Raw genomic sequence first — 23396 nt, forward strand, 5'->3', positions numbered from 1 at the left:
GCCTAAAATAGAGCCTCGAGGTATGCAGTTACTGGGCCTGACCGGAATGTGGTGTTTACATACTTTTATGTACAATTGTCGTTCGGGGTTCTTCTGGGTTCACACTTTGTTTTGAAGTTTCATTAGGGTTTGTAATGTTTCATTATGTTTCATTTTGTTATGTTTCTTTGTTTCGATATCTCGAACTTGTATGTATGTGAAGCTTCATGTTAGTTTACTTCTTTGTGCTGGATTAATGCTGGGATCAGTTCACTCCAGCTACTCGTCTTGTACATAGCTCTGATTACTGCTAAGTAAAGCCTTGAGAAGAGTTGAGTCTCTCTCTCCTTGGTATACAACAATTTACTTAGCAGTACATCGCTGGAGATGGAGAGGTTGCTACGTCCTGAAAGATTTGAAGGCTCCCGTGACACCACTCCTGCACAGTGGACGCACTGGCTCCGCACCTTCACTAACTTTGTGGACTCCATCACACCAGCGCCAGACAAACTGAAATTACTGATCAACTACATCGCGCCTGAAGCTTACTCTCACATATCAGACTGTACTACATACGCTGCAGCCATCGATATTTTGAAGACTGTGTATGTGAAGCCTACGAATGTGGTTTTTGCTAGACATCAGCTGGCTACTCGTAGTCAACGACCAGATGAGTCCATCAACGCCTTCGTCCACTCCTGAAGATCCTCTCCAAGGACTGTGAATTCAAGCAAGTTACTGCTGACACTTATACTGAAGAAGCAGTTCGCGATGCCTTCATCACCGGCCTTACCTCTCCTAACATACGCCAACGCCTGCTAGAGAAGGATTCGTTGACTCTTAGCGAAGCCATACAACTCGCCAGAAGCCTCGACTCTGCCCAACGCAATGCTGAAGAATACTCGTCTCCTACTGTTCCAGGGAGTCTACCTACTGCTGCTCCCGTTATCGCCACTACTGATGCCGTCTCTGCTACGCCACTCAGCCCTACCTCGCAAACTTCTGCTGCTGCTGCTGCTGTTTCGAAGGTTGGAACGTGCTACTTCTGTGGAGGTAGGAGACACCTTCGGTCTCTTTGCCCTGCTCGTCAATCTGAGTGTCGACAATGTGGCAAGACGGGACACTTCGCCAAAGTCTGCATGTCGCGAAATGGTTGGAAATCAAGAAGGATCTCCTCTACTTCTGCTGCTGCGGCGCTGGCTTCGGAATCACTCGCCCAACGCTGTGATCACTGTGCTCATAGTCCTGCAGATGACTCTCCAGTACTGGCTTCTGTTAGTACTCCTCGATGTTCCACCATTCCTGTAAGTGCTAATGGCTTAATGGTGAATTCCCTCGTTGACAGTGGCAGTACTATCAGCTTTATCCATCCTAAAGTAGTTAAAGCTTTGAGCATTGAAGTGCATCCTTCACGATCTGACGTTACTCTTGCTAGCTGTGAAACTTCCACTACATTGGGCCACTGTTTTGTCGATCTAACAGTGAAAGACAATCATTATCCTCATATCAAATTGGCTGTACTTCCACAATTGTGTTCAGAGATTATCTTGGGTCAAGACTTCATGGAAAAGCATCAGTCAGTGGAATTTACTTTGAGTGGCCCCTTACCCAAATTAACTGTATGTGGTGTAGCTTGTATGAAACTCGATCCACCCTCACTGTTCCCTAATCTCGCTCACAATGTTAAGCCTATCTCTACGCCAACCCGTAAGTTTTCAAAGGATGACGAGAGTTTTATTCATATGGAAGTGAAATCTTTACTACAAAAAGGAGTTATAGAAAGCAGTCAATCCCCATGGAGAGCTCAAGTCCTAGTTACAAGTGACGAAAGACACAAAAGACGCATGGTAGTAGATTATTCAAGAACAATAAATCGCTTTACACAGCTTGATGCTTACCCAATGCCCCGAATACATGACCTAGTACACAAAATGGCCAAGTATAGAGTGTTCAGTAAAATTGATCTCAAGAGTGCTTACCACCAGGTACAACTTAGAGATTCTGAAAAGCAGTACACAGCATTTCAGGCTGATGGGAAGTTATACCATTTCAATAGGATACCTTTTGGCTTAACTAACTCTGTTGCTGTTTTCCAGAGAATAATGGATTCAATCATAGCAGACTGTGGATTGAAGCGACGTACGCTTACATCGATGATGTAATCATATGTGGAGAAGGACAGGAAGACCATGACAGGAATCTACAGCGATTTAATGAAGCTGTCTCTAAGTATAACCTTTCTTTAAACTCAAATAAGTGTCAGTACAGTCGTACAGAAATTAACTATCTTGGATACAGTATATCTAACGGTTGCCTCCGCCCTGATCCTGATCGTTTACAACCTCTAGTAGAACTACCCATTCCCGATAATCAGCCTGCTCTTAAACGAGCCCTTGGACTGTTCTCTTACTATTCAATATGGATCCGCAATTACTCTCAGCGTATTCAGCCACTCTTATACAATGTATCATTCCTCTTAGCACAGCGGCTGTTAACTGTTACAACGCACTTAAGGAAGACATATGCAAAGCCTCTGTTGCTGCTTTTGACGAGACTTTGCCATTTCAGATAGAGACAGACGCTTCATCCGTCTCTATAGCTGCCAGCCTTTCCCAACTAGGTCGACCAGTAGCGTTCTTTTCTAGAACATTGACCAGTTCTGAAAGATTGCAACCGGCGGTAGAGAGAGGCTACAGCTATCATAGAAGCTGTGCGTAAATGGAGACTATTCATTATAGGTCGGAGATTCACTATCATCACTGATCAACAAGCAATTTCATTCATGTTCAGTTCGAAGCACACATCAAAAATAAAGAATGATAAAATTCTAAGATGGCGTCTTGAGCTCTCCGAATACACTTATGATATCAAGTACCGACCCGGCTCAGAAAATGCTCCATGTGACACTCTATCGCGTGCGTGCTCTATAACTACTAATGCTAGCTCTGCTTCCTGGAAGAAATACATACCAAATTGTGCCATCCTGGAATCACTAGGTTATATCATTTTGTAAAGATTAAGAACTTGCCTTTCTCTTTAGAGGACGTAAAGAAAGTCTGTAATCAGTGTACTGTTTGTGCTGAACTAAAGCCTAACTTCTATAGACCTCCCGACAGTAACCTCATCCGTGCTATGCAACCATTTGATCGCATTTCCATCGATTTCACAGGTCCAAAGCCATCCTGTACTAAGAATAAATACCTACTTGTCATGGTTGACGAATACTCCAGATTCCCTTTTGCCTTCCCCTGTTCTGATATGTCTTCTCTAACTGTAATTTCTTGTTTACATAAGCTATTCTCTATTTTTGGTTGTCCTTCTTCAGTCCATTCTGACAGAGCAGCTCAGTTTATGTCTCAAGATGTATCTGAATTCTTAAGGAATCATGGCATAGTAATGACTCACTCTACCCCTTATCACCCTACTGGTAATGCACAGTGTGAGAGAACAGTTGGTAACTTATGGAGAACTGTACGCCTGGCTTTGAAGTCTCTCAAATATCCAGAATGTAAATGGGAATTAGCTTTAGATTCAGCACTCCATTCTATCCGGTCATTGCTTTGTACTTCCACGAACCAAACCCCTCATGAAAGACTATTTTCTTTCCCTAGGAAATCTTTTAACGGTCATTCATTACCATCTTGGCTTACGTCGCCCGGACCAGTGTTGCTGCGGAAATTCGTCCGCACCTCTAAATCTGATCCATTAGTGGAAGAGGTCGACCTTGAGAGCGCGACACCTCATTATGCCCATATACGCTACCCGGACGGACGACAATCTACGGTCTCCACTAAGGATCTCGCTCCTACTCCAAGAGATCCAAACCCAGTTCACGTGCCCTGTAGCAGGAGACCGCCGGAGTTACCAGTTCACGTACCAGTGACCCCCACTTCTGATGAGTGTACTACCGATCAAGACTCTGGGAGGATCAACTACCCTACGCCTGATAACAAGGAGTCTAAGGGCATCACAGATGACTGTACAGCTGAAACTCTTCTGCCACCCTCACCTACTAGAGTCGAACCTTTGAGGCGTTCGACCAGGGTTAGGAAGCCTCCCGATAGATTAGGATATTAGTGCTTTCTGAAATGTTTGTGTATGTGTGTGAGTGAGGTTACTTCATTAAGAGGGGGAAAATGTGGTGTTTACATACTTTTATGTACAATTGTCGTTCGGGGTTCTTCTGGGTTCACACTTTGTTTTGAAGTTTCATTAGGGTTTGTAATGTTTCATTATGTTTCATTTTGTTATGTTTCTTTGTTTCGATATCTCGAACTTGTATGTATGTGAAGCTTCATGTTAGTTTACTTCTTTGTGCTGGATTAATGCTGGGATCAGTTCACTCCAGCTACTCGTCTTGTACATAGCTCTGATTACTGCTAAGTAAAGCCTTGAGAAGAGTTGAGTCTCTCTCTCCTTGGTATACAACAAAATCATTCTTGACAATAACCTACATCACCACGGGTTGGCTGTCCCCAAAATCACACACATCGCCTTATTTTGTTATGGCTAGTAATCTAAGGTCTTGCTATCTAATAATTGTTTTGGGGCAAACTATTCAACTCCAAATCCAACATTAAAGTGGAAATTTGTCTACATAATCTAGGAGACACACTCACCTTGCTACAAAAAAAAAAAAAAAATAGTATATAAAGGCGCTTAGGCCGCCATTTTCAAAGATGGCAGCGCCCAGCAGAGTGTTTGAGTATGCCCATTTCAGGGGAAAGGCCCTTAGGAAAGGCACCTTGCAGCCAAAGGCGCCTTTAGATATTTTAAGTATGCTGCCCCACAGTTAGCATTTGGTTGGTGGGAGAAGGGAGCATTGTAAGGAGCAAGAGAGAAAAACTGGCCTTGACAACTCGGAACACCTAACTTCCTAGAAACTGGCAAGACATTAAATGTGAACTTTCCAGTTTAAGTTAAAGATCAGATCAAGGATGTTCTGCGTAGAACAGGGGGACAATTGAGTTTCATTGAAGAAGAGAGGATAGTTGTTTGGAAGATTGTGTCTAGTTGATAAATGGAGGAATTAAGTTTTTTGAGACATTAAGTTAAGGATCCAAAATCTGGCGTTATGTGGCGTTCCTGCGTGATTTATATACTTCGTGACTGGCTCCTGATGTGTATAGTACAAGACGTTTGGTTCATTGATGAATATAAAAAAGAGAGCGGGCGACAGGAGAGAACCCTGAGGAATACCACTGTTAGTAAATCTAATAGGAGGACAATGACCATTTACCATAGTAGCAATAGAACGATCAGAAAGGAAAAACGACAGACATCTTTACTTTGGGATTCTGAGGAGGGATTGGAGAAACAGAACAAGATACAGGTATGAGACTGTGATCGAAGGAACCCAAGGAAGAATATCGGATAACAACATAAGTTAAAAGGATTAGAGGATAGAAAAAAGATTAAAAATGTTAAGCGTATCTATGATAGACATACTACTTGTTAACGCGGAGTAATGTAATGGCTAACCTGTGTACTACGACCGTGGGTAGTGTTACGCAGCAGTGATGTTAATTGTACTACAATTATCGTATTTGTACGATAATATGGCTGTTTGTACGATGTACAAACATCGTACACCAATATACGATAATTGAGTGGCAAAGTATTTTTTTTTTTTTTTTATTATTTGTAATAAGCTACTGGAATAATTGTGTAAAGAAAGAAATATCGATGTCAACATTTCAGAGAGAGAGAAGGGCTGGGGACTGGGGAGGGAAGGAAAAAGGAGAGAGACGCTGTCAGTCACAGTCAGTGTCAAGTGACAAAATGATCTTATTAGTGTGACTCTTAGTGTTATTATGGTGAAGGGCGAGTTTTCCTTCTCTTATCGTATGTTCTATTTGACGTATAACGGTATGAAAAAACAAAACATTCTCATTATGTGGCAATAATGGGCAACAATAAATAAATAAATAAATAATAACGGTTTTCCAGTGTTGGATGTGTTGCGGAGAGTGATGGACTGACGGTTGACTGATACGTTGACCCCTTGGAGATACATGCACATTGACACTGTACGTAAGCTTTTATCAATATATATATATATATATATATATATATATATATATATATATATATATATATATATATACACACACCTTTGTGTAACCTTTGTATGTGTAGTATGTCATTTGCATATGAAAATGAATGAAAATTAATGAAATGTTCAATACAGTGTATAATGCAGTTCTGATGTGTGTATATTATTTTTCCTTTGGATGTACGATAATATTAGGTAAAATACGATAATTCTGGTGGTTCGGTACGACAATGTGGGCTAGAAAAGTTAACATCACTGTTACGCAGACACCCCACACGACGCTAGTCTGGTCCCCAACACAGCCTCGGGGATGGACTCAGGCTCCGCTAGGCATCCGCTTGCCTTCTTTGTCTGACTGGTTATCCTGTCCTGCACCGCCAGTCTACCTTCTACACTGTCAGACTCGTTGTCTAGACTGTAATTCTACATCATCACGATTGCTACAAGTCTCATTCTGGTCGCTACCGACTACAAGTCTCACTCTGGCCGCTGGCAACTTCTCAAGCCTCCTCAAGTCTACTCGCTACCAAGTCTCCAAGCTTCACTACGCTTTTGTATCTTACAAATAAACACAGGGATCTGGCCCCCAGTGTTTCTTCTTCAACCACACCAGGACATATCCTTTATTAAGACAGGCAGGAATACGAGTAGGCTGTTGCAACAGTTGCTCTAGTCAAGAAGGCTAGCTTACCAGGATGGTAAGTGAAGGGAGAGAATAGCAAAAGGTGGTGATGAACACTGAAGTCTTCGATAATGAAAATCTTTGCAGAAGAGAAGAGTCAGAATAGTAAAAGAATTTCTTATAGTCATAGGAGTAAGGTGACAGGTATACAGCACAGATGAAATTAGCTTGACAGTAATTCTGTAGTTGTAGCCAGATGATGAAAAACTAGGAAGGTTCAAGAGCGTGGGCACGAGACCAGCAGGTTAAGTCATTGCGCACATAGACTTAACGCTTTGGAATGAAAACAAAGATCATAAAGTAGGAACTGAAAAGGGGTTACTGACAGTTACCTCAGACACCTGTGTTTCAGAAATGGAAAGATTAGCATTTGTAGAAAAGAGATGGTCTTTTACAGATTGAAAATTAGATAGACAATGAATGCTGTAGAAGTTAATGAAAAGAAGTTTAGGGGAATCAGAGCAGTCCTATGCTTGGACATACTAGGGTTCCCCTCCCCAAATGGGAACTCCGAGGTTGGTGTAGTTGCCATATTGATTTAAAAAGTTATTATGAATGATGGATGTGTGCGTGTAACTATATAGGTACATGTAGTTTTGCGTGAAAGAAGAGGAGACTAACTGTCTTCTTTGTGTTGTGAAACACAGGAAAACGCTCAATGAGATCAGTTGAGTCACTGATAAGTTCACAGTATCCTCCTGATCTTATGCTTCAGACCTCATTGAAAGAAATCATTCTCCTATATATTACTATCCAATTATCACACCTATCTACAAATCTATCTGATAATCTTTTAGAAATGTCTATTAACTTGGCACTAACAATGTAATTTCAAGCACCAACAACTGAATTTTATAACCAGCGTATTAATCTTTCCTCAAATTTAAACAAATCACTATTAATGAATAAAAATCATGAATGCAGGAAGCTATATATTAATCCATCGTGGACACACACACACACACACACACACACACACACACACACACACACACACACAGAGGGAGGTCAAGACAAATAATTACCAAGAAAAAAAGAAACACTCACCCAAAACACGCGTCATGTTGTGATGAGGGCGTTGCAGAAACCACGGTCGCGCATTTTTGGTTGAGGCATAATAGTTTTCCTTGACCAAAGCGCCAGTGGATATGGGACGGGCTAAGTTGGTAGGTCTAGGACGGGGCGTGCGGCGAGGGAAAGGATATACTAAGCTGCTTGAGCCACTGCGTCCGTCGACCTGCGTGTGGATGAACAAGAGTTAGGTTTAGTGTGTGTATGTGTGTGTGTGTGTGTGTGTGTAATTCACTGTTTTTTTCACTGTTTGATCTGCTGCAGTCTATGACGAGACAGCCAGACGTTACCCTACGGAACGAGCTCAGAGCTCATTATTTCCGATCTTGGGATAGGTCTGAGACCAGGTGTGTGTGTGTGTGTGTCACGAACATTAACGCAATGAACATAATTATTTCAGAACTGAAATATCACATCATCATTTACATTAAAGATGTTATGGGTTTGACATTGAAGAAGGACAAAGAAGAAAGGCAGGGAGAAATGAGGAAAGGAGGAGGAAGACAATCTGTATCTGTTAAATACCTCCTGAGCCGCTCGCGTGCCTTGGTGGTGTTGGGGCAGGAGGCGTGAGGACAGCGTCTTGCTCCTACCATCACCACCACCACTTGTCCGCAAAAGCTCCGGTATTTGTGACGCCGCTAGCTGGTCATCCGCCATGAACTCCACCTGAGGAAGACTCAACCACCTTGACACCTTGAGAGAGAGAGAGAGAGAGAGAGAGAGAGAGAGTATAAAGCTCACCTGAAAGTCATTTGGGGAGGGCAGTAGAAGGGCTGCCCTGTCCTCCTCATGTCCCTTCGCAGTGGTTCGCATGGCCATGGTTATATTGCTAAAGGAGCGGGGTCTGTTACTCGAGGCTGGAGTGGTGGTGATGGTGTCCAGAGGGTCGTCTGAGGGCATGGGCAGTGTGACGAACAGCGTGAGGTGCTCCGGTGGGTCTGTGGTTCCTACCTCAGTCGCTTGAGTCAACACTCTCACCCACGCCAACAAGTAGCATGCCTGCAGAAGTAATAGCAGTAGTAGTAGTTGTAGTAGTAGTAGTAGTTGTAGTAGTAGTAGTAGTAGTAGTGGTAGTAATAATAATAGTAGTAGTAGTAGTAGTATAGTCTGTTCCATCTATGAAGTCCGTTGTAGGTGTGGCAGATTCCAGAATTCCCATGAGTGCGGCGTGCCATTTCCACCACTGATTATCAGATCAAAATTTTATCCCCACCTGCCTATCCGCAAGCCTCATCTCTCTCTCTCTCTCTCTCTCTCTCTCTCTCTCTCTCTCTCTCTCTCTCTCTCTCTCATAATACACTACATATAATTTATATTTTATTTCTTTTATTATTTTTTCATTATTCATTTTCGACTTTTTTTCCACACCACCTACATGAGGTAAAAATAGGGCGTGAGCCGTGACACTTCACGTGATTCGAACCAGGTGAGGGACCCAATGGGACACGCTGACCACCACCACCACATCGTGGCACCATTGGAAAAAACCTATGCCACATGTCACAAAAATTCTTATAAATCGTTGTTATAATCCTAAACATCGACACTCACTGTACTATGTGGCTTCTTTACTATATACAGCATATATAAAATATCGCTTTCAAATAGGACATGGATGGGAAATAAGAGAAAGAGACATACGTAAGAAGATTGATTTGGCAGTATGGCGAGAGGTAAATGACGTGACCTGCCCCACCTTGAACGGACTTCATAGATAGAACAGACTATATTAGTTGTAGTAGTAGTAGGAGGAGGTATAGGTATAACATCCTTAATCAAAGGCCAGGATGGGGTAAGGTACCAGGACGCACCTGTTTACAGCGTTGCCATATTTTCGCCAGTTGTTATGACTCCTCCTCCTCCTCCCCCATCTGCCTATCTCTACCTCCCTCCCATCCTTCTCTCTCTCTCTCTCTCTCTCTCTCTCTCTCTCTCTCTCTCTCTCTCTCTCTCTCTCTCTCTCTCTCTCTCTATATATATATATATATATATATATATATATATATATATATATATATATATATATATATATATATATATATATATATATATCTCTCTCTCTCTCTCTCTCTCTCTCATTATTTAAAAATTTTTCAACACTACAATACAATGGGGAGCTTAGGTCTATAGGTAAGAATGTACATTGACACTCCCTCATTTCAAAGCTGCTCCACGGGACGTTTTGTGAGCGAGGGAGTCACTTCTCTGTCACAATCATTCGTCACTAACCGGCACTGTCACTATCAGGCACACTGTTACACCATCCCTTAACTACACTGTCACTGTCAGGCATACTATTATTCTTTCCGAACTTTCTAGGCACTGTCACTGTCAGGCAATTTAATAATTTCCCCGCTCACTATCAGGCGGGCGTGTACGAAGCCAGGTGTGGGTAGCACACTTCACTTGCTGGGTGGACATTCTGGTGATGTCCACTGTAGAAGTGAAGGCATTTCATAGCACCGTGGTATTGTGAGAGAGCGGCACCTCAGCATCTCGAGGAGGATGTTGGACACTACCGTTCTTGTAGTGCGCTCACTCCTCCAGGGGACCCGAAGCTCCGTAAGGTGAGGTGTTTGCTGCAGCTGTGCTTTGTGTAGCACTGTGAGGGCCGCTACTCGCCTACGGTGTTCCAGACTGTCTAGCTGGTGGATGGGGAGCTCCTGTTGTGTGTGTAGATGCGGTCGCTGCTGCCTTTGTTGGATCCTCTCCTGCTGCTGCTGCTATGTAGCGTGGAGCTCCTGTCCGTGGCCACTGGCGCCCAGGATGAGACGCCCAGTTCGCCGTTGCACTTTGTCTAGCAGGGAGAGATGGGACTGGACACTGCACATCCATGATGGGCCTCACCTGCGCCTTGTACAGTGTCATGAAACCCTTGACATCAAGTAGATGTCGTACTCGACGCAGAAGTGTCATCCTAAGGGAGGTTTTGCTTGCCACGCTCTCCAGGTGGCGGTCAAAGCTAAGTTTGATGTCTACCGCCACCCCCAGGATATTGATAGAGTCCTTGATGACAAGGGTGTCACTCCAAATTTCAGCTGGCCTTCCATCTTTCTGGCATCCTCCCGTGAACGTGGTGAACGTGAGATGACCAAGGCGGGCCTCGGTTTTTTCGAGAGCAAACTAAACTTGCCATCGTCCGCCCCAGGCCATGATGTCACCAAGCTGGCGGTTGGTGGCATCAGTCACGTTCACTGCCTCCTCTCTCCTATAGCTGTGTGAGAGGGTGGCATCATCTGCATAGGCCGACGCTGATGAGAGACTCTGAAGGAAGTCATAAAAGTACACGTTCCACAGGATGGGACCCAAGATCGAGCCCTTTGAAACGGAGGCCTCCACCGGGTGCGTGGCCGAGGTGCACCCACTCACCACCACTCTGACTCCGGCCTTGCAGATAGATTGAGAATAGCTCCAGTAATTGTTCCGTGATGCCGAGCTGCTCAAACTTGGCCAGAAGTCCTCTCTGCCACATGCGGTCGGTCGAACGCCCCAGCGATGTCGAGGGCGATGACAAGGGAAGGGCGGCCAGCATCGAGTGCGTCGTGCCAGGCTTCAGTGAGAAGGAGCATGTCGGAGGTGGAGCGGCCCTTTCTGAACCCGTGTTGCCGTGTAGGAATCAGGTGGTTCTCCTCCAGGTGACAAGTTAGCTGCTCAGCATTGATTCTCTCCAGGATTTTCCTGATAGCTGACAGGAGGGAGATGGGACGGTAGTTTGTAAGGTCCCCTTTATCTTGCTTTTTGTGTACTTGGGTGACCGAAGCCTCCTTCCATTTGTTGGGCCAGGTGCTGGTGTGTAAACACTGCCGGAAGATGCTAGTGAGTGGCTATGTCAGCTCCTCCGCGCAGTATTTAAGTACTAATGGAGAGACGTTGTCATGGCCAAGCGTCTTTTTGGTGTTATTGCTACGCAGGTGCCTCGCCACTGCGTCCTCACTGACCGTCAGGCGATCCAGGGTTTGGTTACACAGGCGGGTGAGGTGTGGCAGCTGACGGTCAGGCTCTCTTCCTCATTAGCAGGATTGAGGCCTACTTCACAGAGCACTGCGAAGTGATCAGAGCTTCCAACACTGTCCAGTTGGCAGCACTGCACGGAGTCTGCTGGGAGGTTAGTCAGGACAGGATCCAAAGAGGCACCGCACACGTACGTGACAAAGTTCATGTGGTTAGACCGCTGTCATCTCAGTAAAGGCTCGTCTTAACAGATGCTGGTTCAAGTCTTAATTTTTCGACGATGATGGCATTCTGACAGCTGTGGGTGGCCATGATCGTGTCTAGCTGTTGTTCTGTGAGGAAGGAGAGTGGAACACTGTTTTGCCACTGAGGATGGTACAGAGGGCAAAGCAGCACCGCTGTCTTATCAGCGAGGAGAAGGCGGAAAAAACCCCATCTCCATTTCTTCTGAGACTGTGACGGAGAGCAGCTGCAGCTGCAGGCGTTGTCGTCGTCTCTTGTTGTTTTCCTCAGCAGCTGGGGTTTTCCTGATCCCCACCAGGTTTCCCACCGGGGTTGTGTAGAGCACACTTCCTGCCAGTCAGAGTCAATCTTACTGGGCAGGGGGCTGGTAGCCTGGGTGCTGGGAGTGGGGAGGGATGCCTGCTGGACGACTTGAGTGAGTGCATCCAGATGAATTTCTCCACCAAGACGGAGCGGTGTTGTTGAAGGAGCTCACTTCGTTTCCTGTATGATTCCACTAATCCTTTGTAGGTGTGGAGCTAGCCTCTTTGCCTGAGGATGATCTCCACTAAGGCTTCAGTGGAATGTGATAGCAGGTCCTCCCTTACGGCCGTGTCCTCTTCCGCTTCCTCTGGGGACTGCTGGGGTGACTGAGCGGGGGTGGTTGCCTGTGAGTTCTGTGTGGTCGGTGCTGGCTCGGGAACGACAGGTACGTATGTGACTGGATGCTGTATACCGAGTGCCAGCCTCAGCTCTCCCGTCCTAGAACAGAGAAAAGGGCCTTCTTTGTGGCAGCCGTGATAGGCTTTGTTGGGGCAGTTGTCCTGGGAGAAGGGCGTGATTTCCTTAAGCCTGGTGGTGTAGCTGTAAGCACAGCATTATGTAGCACCAGTGAAACCAGACTGTCAAGCCCAGGCTATTTCTGGGTGAAGTGAGGTAATCTCAGAGGGTTTGGTGGTCTGCCCGGAGAAAGGGAGGTCAAATGAATTATCTACAAAATTCTGGGTCGCCGTGAGGTTTGGTTGTGGGAGTGAGGTCAGCATAGGTCGTATATACACCACTACACAGCGTCACTGGCAATATTATCATTACACTGATCACTGCACAGCACTGCACTTGACACACTGTAGATGCACTGAACAATACTGCACTTTTGACTCTTCACTCAATGAGCACTCGCGTCACGAAAGATGTAGCCACGAAAAAAAAAAAAAAAAAATAGCGGGGCTCACGGAGCTCATAAAAAAACTCCAACCTGACCTGACCCCACTCTCTCTCTCTCTCTCTCTCTCTCTCTCTCTCTCTCTCTCTCTCTCTCTCTCTCTCTCTCTCTCTCTCTCTCTTATCATCTTTCTCTTATTCTTTTATTCTCTTTGCCCTTATTCTCTTTTCTCTTTCTCACTTTCTGTTTACTTCTCTTCTTCCTTTTTCTCTTCTCTCTTATTCTCGTATTCTCTCTCTATTTTCCTTTTTTCTTCCTTTCTCTCTCTTATTCTCTTCCTATCTTGCTCTCTTACTTTTATTGCCTCTCTCTCTCTCTCTCTCTCTCTCTCTCTCTCTCTCTCTCTCTCTCTCTCTCTCTCTCTCTCTCTTACTTTTATTCTCTCTCTCTCTCTCTCTCTCTCTCTCTCTCTCTCTCTCTCTCTCTCTCTCTCTCTCTCTCTCTCTCTCTCTCTCTCTCTCTCTCTCTCTCTCTCTCTCTCTCTCTCTCTCTCTCTCTCTCTCTCTCTCTCTCTCTCTCTCTCTCTCTCTCTCTCTCTCTCTCTCTCTCTCTCTCTCTCTCTCTCTCTACTCTCTCTCTCTCAATACTCGAACGTCTAAATACTCGAACTTTTCAATACTAGAACGCAAAAGTTCGATTTAATACTCGAAACAGCTTTGGGAGACGACTTTCATAGCCTACCTGGAAGAGATAGACTATGCTGCACCACCTGGAGGTGTTGCAACGGATGTCCCTCAGCAACGCCATCCTGCTGCAAGAAAGGCACCCACTCGTACACGCACACACTCCTGCAAAACACCAAAACATCATAATTAATCCACTGATGCAATGCGGCACAGCTTTCTCTCTCTCTCTCTCTCTCTCTCTCTCTCTCTCTCTCTCTCTCTCTCATGCATGCAGTAATGAAAAGGCAGGCTACATAAATTAAACAGCCAGGTGGGAGAGGAGTGCCGGTCCTGCCTTGAGTCACTCCCTTTGTAGTTAATGTGTCACCCGTGAAAACCAGGAAGCATGTAGAATGAGAAAAAGAAGCCATTACTTGAGGGATGAAAGTGTTAATGAATTAAGACTCACTCATATGGAAGATGATAGAGCCTCACCAAACACCTGCGTACTTACTTGGGCGTCGTGACTGAATGAGAATGGTAATTATGTCTAAGAAACGTTCGCCTTTAAATTATGCGATATTATGGTTTCTTTTTTTTCTTTTTCTTTTCTGTACACTATCTGTGCTGATACTTTGTAGCTGCACGAATACTGAAACTTAAACTACTATTAAGTAAACTTTTTCAATATACTACCAAGACATTCTGTAACTGTACCAATGCTGAAGGTAAGCTAAATTTTTTTTTTTTTTTCTACAGAGCACAAGCTGCAAGTAATATTCATCATATGCTGTTTCTAGTTACGAGCTCCGTTCTTCTGTTATGCGGAAAGGTTCTTCAGGAAATGGTTTATTGATGAAGCTGTTGTACGAGTATTCTAATGATAAGACAACAATTCTTTCAATAAGTAATTTTATTTTTTATGGAGCAGGAAAAAAAAAAACCTACAGGCAGTAAGACAGTATTTTTTTTTTTTCTTTTAGCTTTACCACCTCTCCGATCTTTTACTTTTCCTTTAAAAACTTCAGTGTTTTATCTCAACAGCTTTTAACAGGCTGTCTTAGAAGTTACTGGAGTTTTCAAAGGTGTTTTCATTATTCCAGAGAACGTATCGCAAAAATTTTGCATCAATCAAGGAATAGTCACGTGATTAATCACTTACCAGTAATGACCTATGAAAATAAGCCCAGAGCGTTTCAAAATTAATTACTTTATGCAGGCAATCATAACTTTTAAATCTCTGAATTTACATCATAACACTTTATTAAGCCTAGTGACTGGGATGTGCATAGTGTTGTAGAGGCAGGAGGTCGCGAGCTAAAAAAAAAAAAATAATAAATAAATAAAGTGTGTGTGTGTGTAATTCACCTCGGTCGCCTACTGGTCACCCAGCCAGTCTTCCCTATTACGGAGCGAGCTCAGAGCTCATAGACCGATCTTCGGGTAGGACTGAGACCACAACACACTCCACACACCGGGAAAGCGAGGCCACAATCCCTCGAGTTACATCCCTTACTTATTTACTGCTAGGTGAACAGGGGCCACACATTAAGAGGCTTGCCCATTTGCCTCGCCGCTTACCGGGACTCGAACCCGGGCCTCTCGATTGTGAGTCGAGCGTGCTAACCATTACACTACGCGGTGTGTGTGTGTGTGTGTGTGTGTGTACAGTATATATATCTGATCGCCAGTATGGCTTCCGTGAAGGTCGCTCTACTGGTGATCTGGCTTTCCTTACCTTGGTCATCCTCTTTTAGAGATTTCGGTGAAACTTGTTGTCACGTTACACATATCAAAAGCGTTTGATAAAGTCTGGCACTAAACTGATTTCAAAACTCCCATCCTACGGTTTCTATCCTTCTCTCTGCAACTTTATCTCAAGTTTCCTTCCCGACCGTTCTATTGCAGCCGTGGTAGACGGCCATTGCTCTTCTCCTAAATCTATTAACAGTAGTCTTCCTCAGGGTTTTGTCCTATCACCAACTCTTTTCCTACTATTCATTAACGACTTTCTTACCCAAACTTCTTGCAATATCCATTCCTACGCTGATGATACAACCCTACATCTTTTTCACGTTCATTCAGAGACGACGAACCCTTCAGCAAGTCAACAGATCACGCAGGGACTCCACAGAACGCCTGACTTCTGATATATCTAAGATTTCTGATTTGGGCAGAAAGTACTTAGTAGTTTTCAATGCCTCAAAAACTCAATTCCTCCATCTATCAACTCGACACAACCTTCCAAACAACTATCCCCTCTTCTTCAATGACACTCGGCTGTCTCCCTCTTCCACACTGAATATCCTCGATCTGTCCTTTACTCATAAACTTAACTGGAACTTCACATCTCATCTCGTGTTAAAACAGCTTCTATGAAGTTAGGCGTTCTGCGGCGTCTCCGCCAGTTTTTCTCGCCCCTCCAACTATCTCTGTACAAGGGCCTTTTCCGTCCTTGTATGAAGTACTGTTCGCATGTTTGGGGGGCTTTCCACTCACACAGCTTTATTAGATAGGTTGGAATCAAAAGCTTTTCGTCTCATCAACTCCTTTCCTCTGACTGACTGTCTTCAGCCTCTTTCTCACCACCGAAATGCTGCATCTCTTTCTATCTTTTATCGCTATTTTCATGATAACTGTTCTACTGATCTTGCTAACCGTATGCTTCCCTTCCTCCTACGGCCCCGCTGCACAAGGCTTTCTTCTTCCTCTCATCCCTGTTCTGTCCAGCCCTCTAATACAAGAGTTAACCAGTACTATCAATCATTCATACCTTTCACTGGTAAACTCTAGAACTCCCTGCCTACTTCTGTATATCCATCTTATTACGACTTGACTTCTTTTAAGAGAGATGTGTCATGACATTTGTCCCTGGCTTTTGGATGACTTTTTCGGACATTTCAGGGTACCTGCCGTTCCAATGGGCCTTTTTTTTTTTCTTACATTTTGTTGCCCTTGGCAATTCCCTTTTACATAAAATAAAGAAATATGCAATTTGTAGGTAAGTGAGGGGTTCCATTAGCCATTAGGTTCGAATCCCACCACATACCGCTTTGAAGCTATGTCATTTGTCGAGTGGTTTAAAGTTAACTACATGTCACCATGATACCCAGGTTCTAGGAAACTACACCAAAGATACGCTTGGGTGGTCATATGGGCCCTAATATGGGTACCACTATAAATGAAATTGCCTGCACCACTATTGGGCACAAGCTTAACACTTCCCACATATACTTTTCAAGTATGCCTACAGGCGCTATAGGCCATAACGTTAAAAAAAAAGTCTATTAACGGAGGTAGGGCTTCCTGAGCAATGAAAGAGACCGCACAAATGGGTTCAGCATTATTTTTCTTTAGGGCTGGGTATCGTTTAGGACTTTAAGTTTTATCTGATACCCCGGTGCCAACCTGGTACTTTTGAAACGGTGCCTGTGCTTGAATGGTGCCCGAACCGGTGATCAAAGAAAGTAAAACATACAAAGTTTGTCCAAAAACAATGCATTTTTATTTTTGAGGCATTTTGTGATGTCCAAATTGAACAGAATTTTAATTAAAATCCGTAAATAATAGACTATATAAATACAACTAAGACTAAAAAAAAAATAACCAATATAAAATGAAATTCACAGTAATCTGATGGGAGTAAATTTACTCATGATCAAAATTTATAGCCCTGCTCTGACCATCATGCTGCCTCCCCCCCCTCCGTGTTAGCCCCTGCTCCTCTGCTGTTTGACACGCAGATACTTTCTGCTCACACACAGCGTACAGGAAGACAGAGAGGAGCAGTCATCGCTAATGACATTCAATAAAAGTTTCACAGGTGAGGCTTTCAAATCACAATGTTAGTGTAACAGATTATTCTTTCTTTAATATTTATTTCTGTATATGAAGAAGACCTGGAAGCGGCACATCACAGCAGATCACGGCTGACCACACACCACTACTGCTGTATTGGGGCAAATAGCTCACCTGCCTAAAATGTAGTGATGGAAGTTAGCTAACTGTCGGACAGTCGAGAGGGTCATGTGTCAGTGACAGCTATAGTCTGTTCACTTTAGTCTGAGCCGTGAAGCCGAGCCTCATTTGAAAGGAGGCCGCTGATTGGCTGGCCCCCTCTCTCACTCACCTTGTCGCAAAAAGTTTTCCACTTCAACTCGCTAAAACTTTTTTTTATAGTTGCTTATTAATTGTTTTTCCCCGAGTATCAAAGCTTCTGCATTTACTGTTGAGTGTAACGGTACCAACAGAAACTGTCTGTTATGTGTATAAGATGAGATATAACGAATAAAACAAAAGCATGTACCACAAAGCATTCATGACGCAGCCTTTCAAAACAAGGTGAGTGAGAAAGGGGGCCAGCCAATCAGCGACTTCCTTTCAAATGAGGCTCGGCTTCACGGCTCAGACTTAAATGAACAGACTATAGTGCCTGCCAATCAAAGAAGTATAGGTGCGCTGAGCGCAGTTATGCTGTTGGCGGAAGGGCACATGTAGACTCGTGAATAGTAAAGGGCATCTCTGTGACCTAATATATATTCTAATTTTATTTTATCGTGACATCTTTCCTCTAGATGGGGCAGTCTATGTGCAAAAAGAACTTAATAGTTCATTAAAAAATAAATAAAATAAAAAAGTCGGTTTAAAGGACACTGTTTGACGAGGGAAAAGGGGCAGTAGCTGAAGCACACTTTTGGGTCTATGTATGCACGTGCCTGCCTAGTGATTGCCGTTTCAGTCAAAGAGTTGATTTGTAGCTAAGTAGGTAAGAAAACAAATCAATGAATAAATACGAGTAGATGAATAAATAAGGAAAGTATTCAATAACCACTGCAGCATTTCTGTATTCTGTTTTGCCTCGCCGAGGGAGTGAGTTGTGCAGGAGAAAATGGTATTAAGATAAGGAATGGGAGCGACAGACACAAAGGAAGATATATATTACACCTGACAGTAACTCATTAGGGACATTGACATCTGGTACAAAACCTGGAGATTGTGTAATTTTGAGAGAGAGAGAGAGAGAGAGAGAGAGAGAGAGAGAGAGAGAGAGAGAGAGAGAGAGAGAGAGAGAGAGAGAGAGAGAGAGAGAGAGATATTAACTTCCACGAATAAAATGTAAGTAGCAGCTCAGAGACCTATTAAAAAAAGGAGTAATAACAGTGGACGATGACAACAAAAACTAATAAAGATATGCTTACAGGTTTCTGTTTGAGAAGAAATGATTCATTAGCCTAACAAGAAAAGAAAACAAGACAACATGAATCCTACGCCCACAAGAACCACCATCAACGCGGCTTCCAAATTCAAAGAAAAAAATAGCAACAGTAAACTTGTTGGTCCTTATTATTATGAAACGATGAGTTAAGTCGAGTTCACATGTGCCAATATGCGACTGAAATTGCAAGTCGCTAGAAGTATTGACTGATCCCTTCTTGTCGGAAAACGTCACACATAGTGACTGGAAAGTATCGACTAGTTGGCGCGAATGTAAACAAACAGCTACCCGTCAAGATGTCTTCCTCCAGTGACGATGCTAAAGCGGTGCTTGCTCTTCTTTTGGCGTCTTCCATCCTCACCTCCAACAAGACAGTTCTTGGAGAGTGGCAGCTATTTCGTCGAACGACGCTTTGCTCAAGCTTTTTTTTTACTGTATAATTTATTTCTGGGGAACCAGATGTGTTCCTTTTCCTTCACTAACTCTAACATCTTCTCCTCTATATCTGGAGAATACATTTTCAAAGCTTACTCTGTGACGTCACAACGTAAATAAAGTCGCAAATCGACTGAGCAAGATCAACATGTTGATCTTGTCTTGCGACTGGTTTCTCCAGTCGCTAGGCACCGATATTCATTCGGAAACTCTACTTCCACCACGCTGACACATCGGAGTCTCAGTCATCTGCTAATTTCAAGAATTCTTCCTCTGCTGTAAAATGGAACATACACACACACACACACACACAAACACATGTCTCTCTCTCTCTCTCTCTCTCTCTCTCTCTCTCTCTCTCTCTCTCTCTCTCTCTCTCTCTCTCTCTCTCTCTATCTATCTCTCTCTCTCTCTCTCAGAGATCTCTCTATCAATTCTTAAAATCTCCAGTCTCGATTCCTCCAAACACAAGTAAAATATTCGAAAAATCATGATGGCATGCATTTAACAAAATTTTCACTAATTACAAATTGTCAGTTTGGTTTCAGACCCAGATTCTCCATGGAACTTAACAATACACCGTGTCAAAATATGCACGATGCAATAAATAACAAGTCCTTCCAGGTAACAGTGTTTTGTGATCTAAGTAAAGCTTTTGATACCATTCTTTATTACAGAAGCTATATCCAACTATGGAATTCGGGACAAGGATCGTGATTGGCTGAAAAGTTATATAAACAACAAACACCAATACACCACTTTCAATAATTGCTCTTCTAAGCTTATACATTTCCGTTGTGGGGTGCCACTGGGATCAATTTTAGGCCCTATCTTATTCTTTATATATATATATATATATATATATATATATATATATATATATATATATATATATATATATATATATATATATATATATATATATATATATATATATATATATATATATATATATATATATATATATATATATATATATATATATATATATATATATATATATATATATATATATATATATATATATATATATATATATATATATATATATATATATATATATATATATATATATATATATATATATATATATATATATATATATATATATATATATATATATATATATATATATATATATATATATATATATATATATATATATATATATATATATATATATATATATATATATATATATATATATATATATATATATATATATATATATATATATATATATATATATATATATATATATATATATATATGACATCATCCATTGTAGTGATAAACTTAAATTTCTACTATAGTATGCTGATGACACTGATTTTTATTCAGGGAAAGACAAACATGAGTTAGAGTCTATCATGAACACATAGCTCAAGGAAATAATAAAATGGATTAATAGTAATAGATTAACTCTTAATATTAATATATGATATCGCATCCTCTCATGACAAACCCAGCTCAAATAAGAATTGCAATAGATAATGTCACACTAAAACGAATTACTGAAGTTAATTCTTAAGGAGTATTTATATATAATAAGTTAATATGGAAACACAGATAACAGTAGATCTGGATTTGACACGAAAATCGTCGCGCTGCAGTAACGTACCCAAAGCCGGAAAACGGACCTTAAATTTCAAACCTCGAAATCTCAGCTCCTAGCCAACATGAATCTATGAAAATCACTGTGAAGCAAGCTAACTGTGTTTAATTCAATGCCTGAAAGCGATATCTAAATCCATACAACCGTGTCATTGTACCGCTCAGTTATACGAGTCAAACACGAGAATTTATATAGTACCAGGTGCATGTTTAAATACAACTTTAAGCTTACAGCTGTATTTCAAACACAAAATGCAAATTTTGTATCACTTATAAATTACTTTACATGATTTTGGCTGTCCACTTGCTCATCTCTTCTTCACACCTGTGAGTTTACGCCTCTTGTCATCACTCTGTGACCGTGTGTTACCTCCTGTGGCGACACCAGGTTTGCGCTTGGCGTGGACATCACTGTTGGTGTCTTACTATCCCACCCTTATATATGTCACAGATGTTGCACTAGCGTACTCTATATAATTTCATTAACAAAATGCAACTTTTTTTTTTTTTTAGGAAGACTATTTACAAAGCGCGTAGGCGGGCTTTATTTATTTTTTTTTTACATCATTAACGCGAAGAAATATATCGCAGTAGTCACTATCAGTCACTGCCTAGGCATTGTTTCCTACCATTCTAGTCACTATTAATCATTCATCGGTTTGTTGCAGTCACGTTAGTAATCAGGTGAGTTTAACACTTAACAGCACTCCACAGTACACTTCCACGTCACAGTGATGTCAATAACATGTCACTGTTCTTCACCAGTGTCACTATCTTTTCCCAAACTGACTATCTATATGGCACCAGATGTCATAACTGCAGTCACTGCCACCAGTTGCACGCGTCTCGGATTACGTCCCAGTTACAGCCTCTCACTCTGCCATTTTGTGTGACCTCTCATTATATTTCACTGTAGTGTTTCACATTGTACGCCTCAAGTCACCACTAGCAGTTCTTCTCCACTGTACCACTGACTTAACTCCGCATACAACACTCAGCGTCACCCTACACACGTCACGGTTGGATACACCACTCACAATGTTAAATCTGTGTGCATTACACCACTCACAATGTTCACTCCTTATTCACCTCACTGTACTTCATTACTCACTGCACAGTGACATCACTAGCGACTGCATCACACACGCGCATAATAACATTTTCATGTGAGCCTCGACACAAGCTCTTCACACTTTCACTGTAAATCCATTGTTGGACAAAACTCTTTCAACAGCATTCACATTTCACTGTTTCATTGTCTCCACAGATATGTCAAAATGCCTGAACATGCACGTAACAATTATAACCCCTCACTCTTGGCTGCAGCGGTATCCCTAGCACGACTGACTTGAACCGAGTGACTTGAGTGACTGTCCGTTGGCTAAACCGTTGGCCATCTCGCTGCTCGCCTGAGATTTTAAAATGACTAATTCGCAGTAGACATGGGTGTATACAACTTGCCACAAATATGTACATAATAATAATAATAATAATAATAATAATAATAATAATAATGTTTCCTCCAGGTAGAGGTCAGCCGAGCCCTTAATCTGGTGCACCTCACAGCCTCCACAAATACACACGCCTTCCCGCTGCTGCGGTATTTAGTAATGATTAGCATTTCCTTAAAAAAAATGCACCTTATACTGTATAAAACTTTACAAAATTACAACTTTAACAGTCAGCTGCCGCGTACTACCAGTCGACCGCTTTGGGTACGTTACTGCAGTGGCGGCGCGGCTCCGCACTCCCGTGTCAAATCCAGATATACTGTTATCCGTGATTTCATCCTATCATGAGATTGTTTCTATAAATCCTCCTTTTGCTTCTACTAATTTCTCTTCTTCCTCGAGCCACGCCCACACTGCTATCGCGTCACCCTGCAATCCGTCACGCGAGGAACATTACTTACAACACGGGGACAGCAAAATAAACCGTGTCTCTGTGTATTGAAAATTATTTCTTTCGATTTCGATTCCCTTTGGTCATCATTCCACACTGCGATTCTACCTGTATTAAAAGCATGAACAGTTTCTTTCTCGCTTAATTTTCCTATTTTAAGGCAGGTTCACACGTGTCAATATGAGACTGAAATTGCAAGTCGCTAGAAATATCGACAGAGCCCTACTAGACGGAGCAAGTTCACACATAACGACTGGGAAGTATCGGTTGGTTGTTGGGATGTGAATGTAAGCCAACAGCTACTTAACAAGCTATGTGCTGTTTTCCTCCAGTGGTGATGCCGAAGCTGTAGTTGCAGTTCTTTTGGCGTACCAGAAGCTTCAATTAAATCATCACAAGTATTCAGTCCTCACCTCCAACAACGCCCTACATAGAAAGAA

At 42.4% G+C, this 23396-nt stretch overlaps 2 protein-coding genes across 2 annotated transcripts; one reads left to right on the forward strand and one right to left on the reverse strand.

Annotated features, from left to right (window-relative positions):
* The first annotated feature begins 684 nt into the window (after nucleotides 1–684).
* Nucleotides 685–4379, forward strand: LOC123516919. The gene is made up of 2 exons (XM_045276686.1): nucleotides 685–1283; nucleotides 3591–4379. Exons 1-2 carry the CDS (start codon nucleotides 868–870, stop codon nucleotides 4054–4056), a joined length of 882 nt encoding a protein of 293 aa, XP_045132621.1. The 5' UTR covers nucleotides 685–867; the 3' UTR covers nucleotides 4057–4379.
* Nucleotides 4380–7049: 2670 nt separating this feature from the next.
* Nucleotides 7050–13967, reverse strand: LOC123516651. The gene is made up of 4 exons (XM_045276253.1): nucleotides 13867–13967; nucleotides 8532–8789; nucleotides 7764–7953; nucleotides 7050–7057 (listed from the first exon to the last, which is right to left on the reverse strand). The coding sequence occupies exons 1-4, from the start codon at nucleotides 13930–13932 to the stop codon at nucleotides 7050–7052; spliced, it is 522 nt and encodes a 173-aa protein (XP_045132188.1). The 5' UTR covers nucleotides 13933–13967.
* Between the last annotated feature and the right edge of the window lie 9429 nt (nucleotides 13968–23396).

This window comes from Portunus trituberculatus, chromosome 41 (assembly GCF_017591435.1).
Source record: "Portunus trituberculatus isolate SZX2019 chromosome 41, ASM1759143v1, whole genome shotgun sequence".
NCBI lineage: Eukaryota > Metazoa > Arthropoda > Malacostraca > Decapoda > Portunidae > Portunus > Portunus trituberculatus.

Coding starts and splice junctions, on each gene's coding strand:
- LOC123516919 (XM_045276686.1), top strand. CDS start 868: ATGCTGAAGAATACTCGTCTCCTACTGTTCCAGGGAGTCTACCTACTG. Junction 1,284..3,590: donor CTCGATGTTCCACCATTCCT/GTAAGTGCTAAT, acceptor TTCTTTCCCTAG/GAAATCTTTTAACGGTCATT.
- LOC123516651 (XM_045276253.1), bottom strand. CDS start 13,932: ATGGCGTTGCTGAGGGACATCCGTTGCAACACCTCCAGGTGGTGCAGC. Junction 8,790..13,866: donor GCATAGTCTATCTCTTCCAG/GTAGGCTATGAA, acceptor TTACTTCTGCAG/GCATGCTACTTGTTGGCGTG. Junction 7,954..8,531: donor CCTCCCCAAATGACTTTCAG/GTGAGCTTTATA, acceptor ATCCACACGCAG/GTCGACGGACGCAGTGGCTC.